The 13,114-nt window shown below is 46.4% G+C and overlaps 1 protein-coding gene across 4 annotated transcripts in view; it reads right to left on the bottom strand.

Moving 5' to 3' along the window:
• LOC125623618 (ectonucleoside triphosphate diphosphohydrolase 8) overlaps positions 1 to 13,114 on the bottom strand; it is a 93,360-nt gene that overhangs the window by 28,526 nt on the left and 51,720 nt on the right. For 3 of the 4 annotated variants that reach the window (XM_048823253.2, XM_048823252.2, XM_048823256.2), the window contains 3 exons: positions 9,546 to 9,680; positions 7,273 to 7,390; positions 3,391 to 3,541 (listed from right to left, as the gene is read on the bottom strand). In XM_048823253.2, coding sequence (XP_048679210.2) covers positions 3,391 to 3,541; positions 7,273 to 7,390; positions 9,546 to 9,668 — 392 coding nt within the window. In that variant the 5' untranslated portion in view covers positions 9,669 to 9,680. The remainder of the gene's footprint in view (positions 1 to 3,390; positions 3,542 to 7,272; positions 7,391 to 9,545; positions 9,681 to 13,114) is intronic. The other variant, XM_075120501.1, reaches the window with a different exon arrangement.

The following is a 13,114-nucleotide window of genomic DNA, read 5'->3' as shown; positions in this document are numbered from 1 at the left end:
TACGTAGAGACTGTCGAGTTTGACCGATATACATGGCAGAGGGGCATTGCTGGCACATGATGGCATATATCACATTGGTGGATGTGCAGGTGAACGAGCCTCTGATAGTGTGGCTGATGTTATTAGGCCCTGTGATGGTGTCCCCTGAATAGATATGTGGGCACAATTGGCAACGGGCTTTGTTGCAAGGATAAGTTCCTGGGTTAGTGGTTCTGTTGTGTGGTATGTGGTTGTTGGTGAGTATTTGCTTCAGGTTGCGGGGCTGTCTGTAGGCAAGACTGGACTTCTACATAGAGTGCTTCCGCCGACGTGCACGGGCTGAAATTGTGGAAAAGCAGCATCACTTGCCCCATAACCTCAGCCATGCGGAACGCAATGCCATCCACAGCCTCAGAAACAACTCTGGCATCATAATCAAAAAGGCTGACAAAGGAGGTGCTGTTGTCATCATGAATAGGTCGGAATATGAACAAGAGGCTGCTCGGCAGCTCTCCAACACGAGTTTCTACAAGCCATTACCCTATGATCTCACTGAGAGTTACCAAAAGCAACTACAGCATTTGCTCAAGAAACTTCCTGAAAAAGCACAAGATCAAATCCGCACAGACACACCCCTGGAACCCCGACCTGGGATATTCTATCTACTACCCAAGATCCATAAACCTGGAAATCCTGGGCGCCCCATCATCTCAGGCATTGGCACCCTGACAGCAGGATTGTCTGGCTATGTAGACTCCCTCCTCAGGCCCTACGCTACCAGCACTCCCAGCTACCTTCGAGACACCACTGACTTCCTGAGGAAACTTCAATCCATCGGTGATCTTCCTGATAACACCATCCTGGCTACTATGGATGTAGAAGCCCTCTACACCAACATTCCACACAAAGATGGACTACAAGCCGTCAAGAACACTATCCCCGATAATGTCACGGCTAACCTGCTGGCTGAACTTTGTGACTTTGTCCTTACCCATAACTATTTCACATTTGGGGACAATGTATACCTTCAGATCAGCGGCACTGCTATGGGTACCCGCATGGCCCCACAGTATGCCAACATTTTTATGGCTGATTTAGAACAACGCTTCCTCAGCTCTCGTCCCCTAACGCCCCTACTCTACTTGCGCTATATTGATGACATCTTCATCATCTGGACCCATGGAAAAGAAGCCCTTGAGGAATTCCACCATGATTTCAACAATTTCCATCCCATCACCAACCTCAGCCTGGTCCAGTCCACACAAGAGATCCACTTCCTGGACACTACAGTGCTAATAAACAATGGCCACATAAACACCACCCTATACCGGAAACCTACTGACCGCTATTCCTACCTGCATGCCTCCAGCTTTCACCCTGACCACACCACACGATCCATCGTCTACAGCCAAGCTCTGCGATACAACCGCATTTGCTCCAACCCCTCAGACAGAGACAAACACCTACAAGATCTCTGTCAAGCTTTCTTACAACTACAATACCCACCTGCAGAAGTAAAGAAACAGATTGATAGAGCCAGAAGAGTTCCCAGAAGTTACCTACTACAGGACAGGCCTAACAAAGAAAATAACAGAACGCCACTAGCCGTCACCTTCAGCCCCCAACTAAAACCCCTCCAACGCATTATTAAGGATCTACAACCTATCCTAAAGGATGACCCAACACTCTCACAAGTCTTGGGAGACAGGCCAGTCCTTGCCTACAGACAGCCCCGCAACCTGAAGCAAATACTCACCAACAACCACATACCACACAACAGAACCATTAACCCAGGAACTTATCCTTGCAACAAAGCCCGTTGCCAATTGTGCCCACATATCTATTCAGGGGACACCATCACAGGGCCTAATAACATCAGCCACACTATCAGAGGCTCGTTCACCTGCACATCCAGCAATGTGATATATGCCATCATGTGCCAGCAATGCCCCTCTGCCATGTACATTGGTCAAACTGGACAGTCTCTACGTAAAAGAATAAATGGACACAAATCAGATGTCAAGAATTATAACATTCATAAACCAGTCGGAGAACACTTCAATCTCTCTGGTCACGCAATCACAGACATGAAGGTCGCTATCTTAAAACAAAAAAATTTCAAATCCAGACTCCAGCGAGAAACTGCTGAATTGGAATTCATTTGCAAATTGGATACTATTAATTTAGGCTTAAATAGAGACTGGGAGTGGCTAAGTCATTATGCAAGGTAGCCTGTTTCCTCTTGTTTTTTCCTACCCCCCCCCCCAGATGTTCTGGTTTAACTTGGATTTAAACTTGGAGAGTGGTCAGTTTAGATGAGCTATTACCAGCAGGAGAGTGAGTTTGTGTGTGTATGGGGGTGTGGGGGATGTGAGAAAACCTGGATTTATGCAGGAAATAGCCCGACTTGATTATGTAAAGAGTTGTCACTTTGGATGGGCTAGCACCAGCAGGAGAGTGAATTTGTGTGGGGGGGTGGAGGGTGAGAAAACCTGGATTTGTGCTGGAAATGGCCCACCTGTTGATCACTTTAGATAAGCTATTACCAGCAGGACAGTGGGGTGGGAGGAGGTATTGTTTCATATTCTCTGTGTATATATAAAGTTTGCTGCAGTTTCCACGGTATGCATCTGATGAAGTGAGCTGTAGCTCACGAAAGCTCATGCTCAAATAAATTGGTTAGTCTCTAAGGTGCCACAAGTACTCCTTTTCTTTTTAGTAAACACATTGTAACTTTGTGGTTATAAAAGACTATGGGAGTGGTTAGGGAGCTAGCCTTTGACTTAGGAGACCTCTGTTCATTTTCCTGTTCCACCACAGCAGCAGTCCTGTGTGACTTTGGGCACGTCACTTAGTTGCTCTGGGCTCAGTTCCCATCTGTACAATGCAGGTAATAGCATGTCCCTGCCTCGTGAGGATAAATACATTAAAGATTGTGCAGTGCTCACACAGTATGGTATGGGGGGCCATGTATGTCATTCCAAATTCAGGATGATGCTTTGAAAGTAACAATTCAAAGTTAAGGTTCCACAAAATCCTCGAGCCCACCTGACCCTCACTGCCACCACTACCTGGGGTCTGTCCAGTGAGGGAGACTCCATGTTGATGGCTGGTATCCCAACTGCTTTCCACTTAAAAATCATTAACAGTGAATGTCTCCCTCCCGCTGCCACGTCCAGGGCCAGAGGCCCAAGGGCTCAGCATCCCCAGTCAGGGCCAAGTTTTCTGGAGAGCTCAGCACCCAGCATGCACCCAGTGAGCTGAGCTCTGCTGAGGATCTGGTCTCTTTTTTAGGTGCCAGAACGGGAGCTAAGGGTGCTTGTGAGTGCTGAGCTTGTTCTAGCCATACTGGGTGGGGGTGTCGTGTCACCACAGAGCCTTTTGTTTACCCAGGAGTTGCTGTGTTATTACCTCAGCAGCCTCATGCCTGCTGTAGCTCCAAGGTAAACTGGTACCTCCCTCTGCCTCTCATCAGGAATGACCTTCAGGGCATCCTCTAGACAGCTCCGGAGGGACTCACCAGCTTTGGGAGGGTCACTGGCGTAGCTTGATATGCCAGGTCCTGGAACACAGTTATGTCGATAAGAGTGACTGGGGATGGGGCAGGGTTCAATGAGAGGATGTAAGGGCTGAAGCCTGGTACCTCATGGGAGTGTGATGGGTAACCTGCTGTGAATCCCTCAGTAACCACGTCACTTAACTCTCTGCTTTGCCTCCTGAAGCATGATCATTAGGTGGAAGGAGCCAGGTGGCATGCAGGGTGTGCTGCAGTGGGCAGTCTCTCACTCCAGGCCAGAAGACAGGGACCCCCTGGCACTTGGCAGCACAGGCTGGGTTATTCTGGAAGCCAGGCAGCCAAGCAGAATCACAGGGTCTGCTTGTGTCCAGAAGCTTCAATAATGAATCCTCTTTATTTGCGTTACAGACTAGCCCTGGCTTCCCTCTACCGGGAGGTAAGATCACAGGGGGCCATATTGTGCCCTTATGGCATAGTTCTGTGCTGCAGGGGCCACCTGTAACCTTTGAGTGCTTCTCACCATGCCAGCACAGTACCCAAACCTGTGGTCAAAACTCCTACATAGGAAGCTTGCTGCAGAGATACAGGCCACAGAGTCCCCGCTCAGCAGAGGCATCTGCATTAATTTGCCCCCATTGCAGCCATTTGTTCATGGAGACCAAAAGAGGAAACAGGCCCAGAAAAAAAAAGCAGAGATACTGGAGTGTTTCAAGCTCCCCAAAATAATGCGGGATAAGTTTAGCAACAGGTGAGCAAGCAAAGACTCCAGGGCCCAGCCCTGCCTGCTAACGGGAAGCCTGGGATTTCTTCTTGACTCAAACTCCCTTCCTAGCACCACTCAAAAACTGACATCAGGGAGATCTCATTTAACCTGAGAAATTATTGCACAGCGAGAGTCCCTCCTGCAGGGAAGTGGGAAAAGCCCTACAGCAGCTGATGAGCCTTGCTCTACCACTTACATTCTGGTACAAGATCTCATGCCATGTTGCCCAGGGGGTTGGTGGAGCGGTGCACTGAAAGCTGTTTTGTAATTGTACGTGATCACTTGGAGTCCTCTGGGGTTTTACTGGTGGTGCTTGCAGGTCAGAAGCTCTGTAAGGAAGTGTGCAATCTGACTCTTCAGCAGTCTGTCTGCAAACACCCAGCCTACAGCGAGGTGGAGTGAGATGTGTTTGCCTTAGGGAACAGGCTGCTTTATTCTCTATTGTTCTGGGGTTCTTGTGTGTTATTGTTCTGAATTCTAAGAAATAAAGTAGTATTACTTTTTGGGCTGTCAAGCGATTAAAAAAATTAATCGTGATTAATTACATGATTAAGCGCACTGTTAAACAATAATAGAATACCATTTATTTAAATATTTTTGGATGTTTTCTACATTTTCAAATACATTGGTTTCAATTACAACACAGAATAAAAAGTGTATAGTGCTCACTTTATGTTTATTTTTTATTACAAATATTTGCACTATAAAAAACCCCAAAAGAAATAGTATTTTTCAATTCACCTAATACAAGTTCTGTGGTGCAATCTCTTTATCATGAAAGTTGAACTTACAAATGTAGAATTATGTACAAAAAAACTGCATTCAAAAATAAAACAATGTAAAATTTTAGAGCCTGCAAGTCCACTCAGTCCTACTTCTTATTCACCCAATTGCTAAGACAAACAAGTTTGTTTACATTTGCAGGTGTTCTCATGGCACTGTTGTAGCTGATGTCACAAGATATTTAGGTGTTAGATGTGTTAAAGATTCATATGTCCCTTTGTGCTTCAACCACCATTCCAGTGGATATGCGTCCATGCTGATGACAGGTTCTGCTCAATAACAATCCAAAGCAGTGCAGACCAATGCATGTTCATTTTCATCATCTGAGTCAGATCCCATCAGCAGAAGGTTGATTTTCTCTTTTGGTGGTTTGCGTTCTGTAGTTTCCGCATAGGAGTGTTGTTCTTTTAAGACTTCTGAAAGCATGCTCCACACCTCATCTCTCTTAGATTTTGGAAGGCACTTCAGATTCTTAAACCTTGGTTTGGTTAGAAATCTCACATTGGTACCTTCTTTGCATTTTGTCAAATCTACAGTGAAAGTGTTCTTAAAATGAACATGTGCTGGGTCATCATCCGAGAATGCTATAACATGAAATATATGGCAGAATGAGAGTAAAACAGAGCAGGGGACATATAATTTTCCTCCAAGGAGTTCAGTCACAAATTTAATTAATGCATTATTTTTTTAATGAGCGTCATCAGCATGGAAGTATGTCCTCTGGAATAGTGGCCGAAGCATGAAGGGCCATATGATCGTTTAGCATCTCTGGCATGTAAATACCTTGCAATGCCAGCTACAAAAGTGCAAATGTCTGTTCTCACTTTCTGGTGACATTGTAAATAAGAAGAGGGCAGCATTATCTCCTGTAAATGTAAACAACTTTATTAGTCTTAGTGATTGGCTGAACAAGAAGTAGGACTGAGTGGACTTGTAGGCTCTGAAGTTTTATATTGTTTTGTTTTTGAGTGCAGTTATGTAACAAAAAAATCTACATTTGTAAATTGCACTTTCATGACAAAGAGATTGCACTACAGTACATGTATAAGGTGAATTGAAAAATACTATTTCTTTTGTTTATCATTTTACAGTGCAAATATTTGTAATAAAAAACAATATACACTTTGATTTCAATTACAACACAGAATACAATGTATATGAAAATGTAGAAAAACATCCAAAATATTTAATAAATTTCAATTGGTATTCTATTGTTTAACAATGCAATTAAAACTGAGATTAATTGCGATTAATTTTTTAAATCATGGTTAATTTTTTTGAGTTAATCTCTTGAGTTAACTGTAGCTAATCGACAGCCCTAGTTACATTGTAACCTTCCAGGAAGAACATTTTACCTGCTCTGTGTGTGTGCGCCATGAACATAAGAGCTGGCAGGGCTCTTTCACCACAGTTGTTGCAGTGAGTGCTGGCAGGTTCGGGGGGAGACTCTGGAGAGCCATATCTTCATTCCCAGTGAGGAGCAAGACTGGAAGCCAGGGATTCCTCCCTATCTCTTCCGTCATGGGTAGTGGCAATGTTCCTATCCCCTGCTCAGTCAGAGCAGAGAAGGAAAGGGAGGTGATTACCCTCTTGGAATGCAGAACTCAGTGATAATTCCTGCATTCCAAGGGGGTTGTCACAGTGTTCCTTGCCTGTGGTGGTGTGTCCCATCACTATAAGAGGAGTGAAAACCTGTGCAGATGCCATGAAACCACCCTGGGCTTCCACTCACAATAAATGAAGGGTCACTAGAGGTGGGTTCTGTTGTCTGTCCCATTATAAGTGAATCCAGACGAGGGGTGAGGGATAAGCGTTGTGGACTTATCTCTCCATGCAGTGTCACCTCTGTGGCTGAGTTGCCTGTGTAGATAGACACCTGTGGCTAGCTGTGGTGCACCCCGAAGTGCTGAGATTTTGGATGCTGCACTGAAAAGTCCCCCAAAGCCCAAGGTCAGGTTGGTTTGCTGTGCCCAGAGGCGGTGCATGGTGCCAGAGAGCAACTGGAAACAGGAATCTTGATTTCAGGCAACCTAGCTGCAGCAACTCTTGCTGTAACCACTGTGCTTCCCAGTGTCAGTAGGGCACGATCGTCTTCTGTGGAAGAGACTTGTTCACCAAACTCTTACACTTCATCCAATATTTCCACCACCCAGCTGTCCTGCTGCATAAGAAATCTCAGGGGAGCCCTGAGCCCAGGGTGTTTCCCTCACAGCAGGGCAGGCATACTGACCTTGGACATTACAGGATAACATCTGGCTGACCACTCCAGTGTCATTCGTTTTGTCAGATGTCCACTGGTAGACGAACAGAGAGGTGTGGGATGAGCCCGCGTCGAACACCATCCCATACTGGAAGGCATAACCAAGACCTCATGGGTCAGGTAAACTAGAGCAGAAACTGGACCCTTCCATCCTCCCTGCACTAATGTTTGCTCAGAGACTGAATAGGTCAGTGAGAGTTAGAGGCATGTGCTTCTTCTCCTTAGCTGAATGGGCCCTCTGATGTCATAGAATAATAGAATATCAGGGTTGGAAGGGACCTCAGGAGGTCATCTAGTCCCACCCCCTGCTGAAAGCAGGACCAACCCCCACTAAATCATCCCCGCCAGGGCTTTGTCAAGCTGGGCCTTAAAAACCTTAAAACCTATGCTTTAGTTGAAGGTAAAGTAGAAACAGGCAGGTCCCTAGAGCATGCTGCCTCAGCTAATGTACAATGCCACTGAAGTCGACCAGTTTCCAGCCCTGCCCCTGCAGTCCACAAACTGATGCTATTTTACACCATCGGAGCAACTGCATTTTCTTTGTTGCGGTTTTATTGATCGTTTATTTTCTTTGTTGGTTTAATGTTTGTCAGTGTGGTTCAAAGATGCCATATTGACAGCCCTAGGCCTGAAGAGCTCACCCCCGCAGAATGCAGGCTACGACGGTGTAATCTCTCCCTCCCCCCCCACCGCCTCCATGTGCTCAGCTCTGTACATGTCTGGGGTTGAGGGAAGGTCAGTCACTGCAGTGCTCATTGAGAACACCCATATGTTCACTGAGACCAGAATCCAGAATTTCTTCTCAGCAATCCATCTTTCACTCTGTGACTGCACCAACCATTCCATCATGCAGCATTTTCAACATCACAAACTCAGATCTGTGCAATTCTATGTCTGTGGCATCTACAGAGGCTCTGATGTGTTACAGGACTTTGCTATAGGACAGAGGTTTCTCAGAAATTTTCAAAGCATGGGTCACAACATACTAGAGACTCCCAGACAAAAACTATGCTAAGACAGAGTTAAGGTTGAGAGTTCATATGAGTAATTTAGGGTAAAATACATCACAAGGATTGTGAAAGTATTCCCAAATCCAAGCATTATAAACCTGGGAAGTTCAGAGTTAAGGTTACACTTAAAAGAAATCAAAATATGTTAAGCTATGAAACTGCACATTTAGGGTACCCACACAACCTTAACGCTGCCTTTATGTGACACCATGCCAGATCCATAGGAGTATGAGGCAAGCATTTTAGTATATGTGGTACCACAAGAGATTAACTGATTTGGAATTATGGATTTTCTTCTTCTTTCCCCCGCCCTCCTCGTGGTGAGCCACAACTGGCCCCTCTGGACTCCTATCTCAGGGACACCTCCTCCAATTCATAATCACACAGGCCACCTGATCTCCCATTTGCTATCTCAGGGACCACTTCCCCTCCCACTCATGGTTATATAACATCTCTATGGCAACGATGACAACTGTTTACATGAAAAAGTAACATTCGGAAAGTCTTTAGGCTGGGATTTCCAGAGAGATGTAAGGGACTTAGGTGGCCAAATCTTGAAAGTCAACAGGGGCTGGGCACCTGAGCTCTCAGAAAGTCCCAGTTTAGATGTACGTTAAGCTGTATGTTTATGGGATGTGGCGGCCAGAAATAAGGAGACTTAGGCTGTGTCTACACTGCCACTTTCAGAGCTAAAACTTCAGTCGTTCAGCGGCGTGAAAGAACCCCCGAGCGACAAAAGTTTCAGCCCTGAAAAGCACCAGTGTAGACAGTGCCCCGTCGCCGGGAGCCACTGCCCGTGTCACAGCTCTGTGTGGCCACGCTGTAACGTGGGCAGTGTAGTCACTGGGATGGGTCCTTAATTTGTAAAGGCACAAAATTATGTTCTCTTCTGCCCAGCTGGGCCAAACAGCGGTCTTTGATTGGAAGTTTGTACAGTGCCTAGCACAATGAAGCCCTGATGCTGACTGGGGCCTTTCGTTCCAATAGCAGTAACAATAACTCTGCAATTTCTTGTGTGATCTGTTGTATTTTTCAAACACATGTGAGTTCTGCCTGTATTTCAGTTTTTCTTCAGTATGCAGGGAGGTTGGGAAGTCTATACCTGCAAAGCTATGGCATGCACTCTTGCTTGTTGCTAAAAATATTAACTTATAAAATTTTTGGTAAACACTGAAACTTACAAGCACCCATACAATGCTACTGGCCTCTGTATTCTGTAGCTCAGGGACTCACCTTGTTGTTAGGAGGTAAGGAAACATTCTGGATCCTCACCAGGCTGAGAATGAAGACGATGGATGAAGACACAGCCAGCGCCACCAGAATGGCAGGGATGTAGCGTCTCAAATCGATGCTCATTTTAAAAGTCACCTGCACACACACACACATGCAGAAAAGTAGAAGGGCAGTTCAAAGGGTTGGTTGGAAGTGGCCACTGGGGATCATTGCTGTTTAACAGAAAGCGCGGGTTCCCTATCTGCAAAATGGGGATCATGATTCTGACCTGCTTTGTAAAGTGCTTTGAGATCAATTGATGCTGTAGAACGGCTGGGGATTATCATTATCCCTCACAGGCAATGTTCCCCTCTGGCCATTCATGGGTCAGCCTCTGTTTTTACATTTGAGGCTTATTTTTGCAACTGGATATTTTGGAGACATACAGATGAGCAGTCCATTCTGATCCCTGGCCCTGAGCCCCGGGCCCTGCCCTGCCCTGCTAATTTGGACTTTACCCTCAAATCAATGCAAAACGACCGCTGTAACCGGCACTAGCTGGCTGCTTCAGCAGAGGCTGAACTTCCCCTTCCACTGGGACCCCGGACTCCTTAGCCCGGGGAACTGGCCATTAGGGGTGGGCTGGCGTGGGTGCGTTTGTGCTGCCCTTGCCAAGGTGGTGCCTTGCGTAAGCATTAATGGAAGGGGCAGCGGCCAAAGTGGCTTGGCCCAGGCAGCCCCCCGAAGTAAAGGCAGCAAATGATCCCTCATAGAGGTTAACAGCTGGGAGCCGAAATACAGCTGTCACCGGGCTTGGTACCATGGAAAGAGCTGGCAAAGGTTTGCCAGCTTCCAGCTACCTTGTCTCAAATACAGCGCGGCCTGAAGAAAAATGCATCTAGGGCAACCCTCATACACAGTGAAGAGAAGGGTTGAACTCAGACCTTCCCCTGCCCCCACAACCAAGCCACTCAGCTGAAAGCCGAAGGGCAGGGATATTGTCTTGTGAGGGTCTCAGAGCATTTGCGGAGCGAGGCAGGGGCAGAAGGTTTGAAATATTGTACAAGGAACTCCAGGTATGAAACAGATTGTGCTGACTAAATCCATCAGAACCCACATGACAGATAATGATAACGACTGTAGTAAGATGAGGCCCTGAAACATAAACCGTTGGTATCAGAGGTCTGGTATGAGGCCTGAGGCCTGAACCGAAGGAATGGTCAAGACTTTGTTAACATAAAGCAAAGTTAAGCTGTGACCCAGAGGCAGGCCCTGCTCACAAAAGTTAGCAAGAAGAAGGCTGCTAATTGGACGTATACACATATCTAAAGGGTATCAAGCACTAATAGAATAAACATGGACCAGGATGCCACCAGAACAGTCCGGGACAAACACATTCCACAGAAATAATGAGGAACAGGCTGAACCATCCTAAAAGACAGGGTCAAAAGGACAATATGATGGATAGACTTGTTTGTTTGAACCAACATGTACCAGGAGAGAGGCAGCACCCCAACATGCAGAGGGGCTGTACCTCGATGCGTCAGGAGTGATGTGTAACTTGTTTGTATCTGTGTATAAGAATACATCCCTGAATGGTGTCTTTGTCTGGCCTAGGGGGCAGTGGAGAGTCCCGCCACTGACTCAGCTGGTCATTGTCAGGGGCACATATTCGTAGTATGTCCTATAGAGTCTGCGGGGAACTATTACTATGCTTCTTTTGACAATAAACCTGGCTGGGTGCCTTCGTACCTTATCAGACTCTGTGGTCATTGGGGGTTCTCTTGGGGTCTGCTGTGTCAGAGATCTACAGAGCTGGGGCAGCACACAGAGGAAACACATGCACGCAGCCGACTGTTGTCAACATTGAACAGAGCAGAGCACCACACTGGTGACGTCTGACAACAATGACAGTAGCTGGGTTTATTTTGAAGGGAAAGCCAAAGGGGAGGCCATCGGGACAAGAGAAAATTATATGGAAATATATTGAAATTTTGCTAATATTCACCCACAGAGGATCTATGGGAACAAGATGGTGATCCCAGTGGGAACTGTTATGGGAGGCCTCACGATGGCAGATATTTCATTTAGTTATTTATTACCCCGGTCGGTAGACATCTGTCACCATGGTAGCAAGGGATGCTTTCCATGGCGTGGAGTGTATCATTTCAGGCAGGCAGAGAATCAGTCTTCGCTCCCCTAGAGTCTCACAGACAGAGGACGGGGAGAGACTTGGACACCTGGCAGAGCCACCAGGATTCCACGTCTCACACTCAGCATGGGACATGGGTACACAGACGTCTGTCAGCTCTTTCTAAATTGGCCAAGTCCATGCTGAACGTGACCAGAGGCAAATGTCCAGTTGGACACACCCTTCCTGGGCAAACTATCTTGTGCAGCCACAGAGCTATGTGCTGCTTGCAGTGTGCTGCAGGTGAATCATTACCACCACTGTCTTATTATGCATCTGACGAAGTGGGTATTCACCCACGAAAGCTTATGCTCCAATACAGCTGTTAGACTATAAGGTGCCACAGGACTCTTTGCTGTGTCTTATTATTGTCTCCCAATCACTATCCCTTTCCTTGACTCTGGAGGGGGGAGACTTTGCCGCCTCTGGGATGTGGAAATCCCATGCCTGGCTGTGATGAGATCTGGTCTCAGGGGTCACTTGGAGGGATGCAGCGTCATGCTTCAGGTTTTCCACTCCAGAGGGTTTAGAGATGTGGAATCGTTCTGGACTTAAGGTAAATCCTTGCCATGGGGAGCGAGTGAGTGAGAACTTCACCCACGGTCTCCCTTTGAAGGTGGGTTGTGATTATGCTATAGCACCTGGCCTTGGCCAAGAGAGCCTGGATCATGATCCTGGGTGGAGAAAAGCTTCCTGCAAGGACAGCACTCTTGTGTGCTAAGCACACTGACTCCTGCAGAATGACTTCATGGGGGTAAATAGCCTTTCCCCCATTTCCTCCAATAAACTCCCTCTGGGTCCTTGTAAAATGAGGTGTACATTCCAGAGGTTAAATTCTAACATCTCATTTGCATCCCAGGTGATAAGGACAGGTAATGATTACCTTTAATTTCCTAGTAAAGAGAGCCAGCAATGTGTTCCTATATCAAGCCTTTTATTGAGGTTACAGGTACAAACCATCCTGATGTGTAGAAAGAATAGTAAATATGGCAGGCAACCAGCTTGGCTTAACAGTGAAATCCTTGCTGATCTTAAACACAAAAAAGAAGCTTACAAGAAGTGGAAGGTTGGACAAATGACCAGGGAGGAGTATAAAAATATTTCTCGGGCATGCAGGAGTGAAATCAGGAAGCCCAAATCACACCTGGAGTTGCAGCTAGCAAGAGATGTTAAGAGTAACAAGAAGGGTTTCTTCAGGTATGTTAGCAACAAGAAGAAAGTCAAGGAAAGTGTGGGCCCCTTTCTGAATGAGGGAGGCAACCTAGTGACAGAGGATGTGGAAAAAGCTAATGTACTCAATGCTTTCTTTGCCTCTGTCTTTACGAACAAGGTCAGCTCCCAGACTACTGCACTGGGCAGCACAGCATGGGGAGGAGGTGACCAGCCCTCTGTGGAGAAA

Source organism: Caretta caretta, chromosome 16 (genome assembly GCF_965140235.1).
Source record: "Caretta caretta isolate rCarCar2 chromosome 16, rCarCar1.hap1, whole genome shotgun sequence".
NCBI lineage: Eukaryota > Metazoa > Chordata > Testudines > Cheloniidae > Caretta > Caretta caretta.
This window is presented reverse-complemented; position numbering and strand designations above follow the sequence as displayed.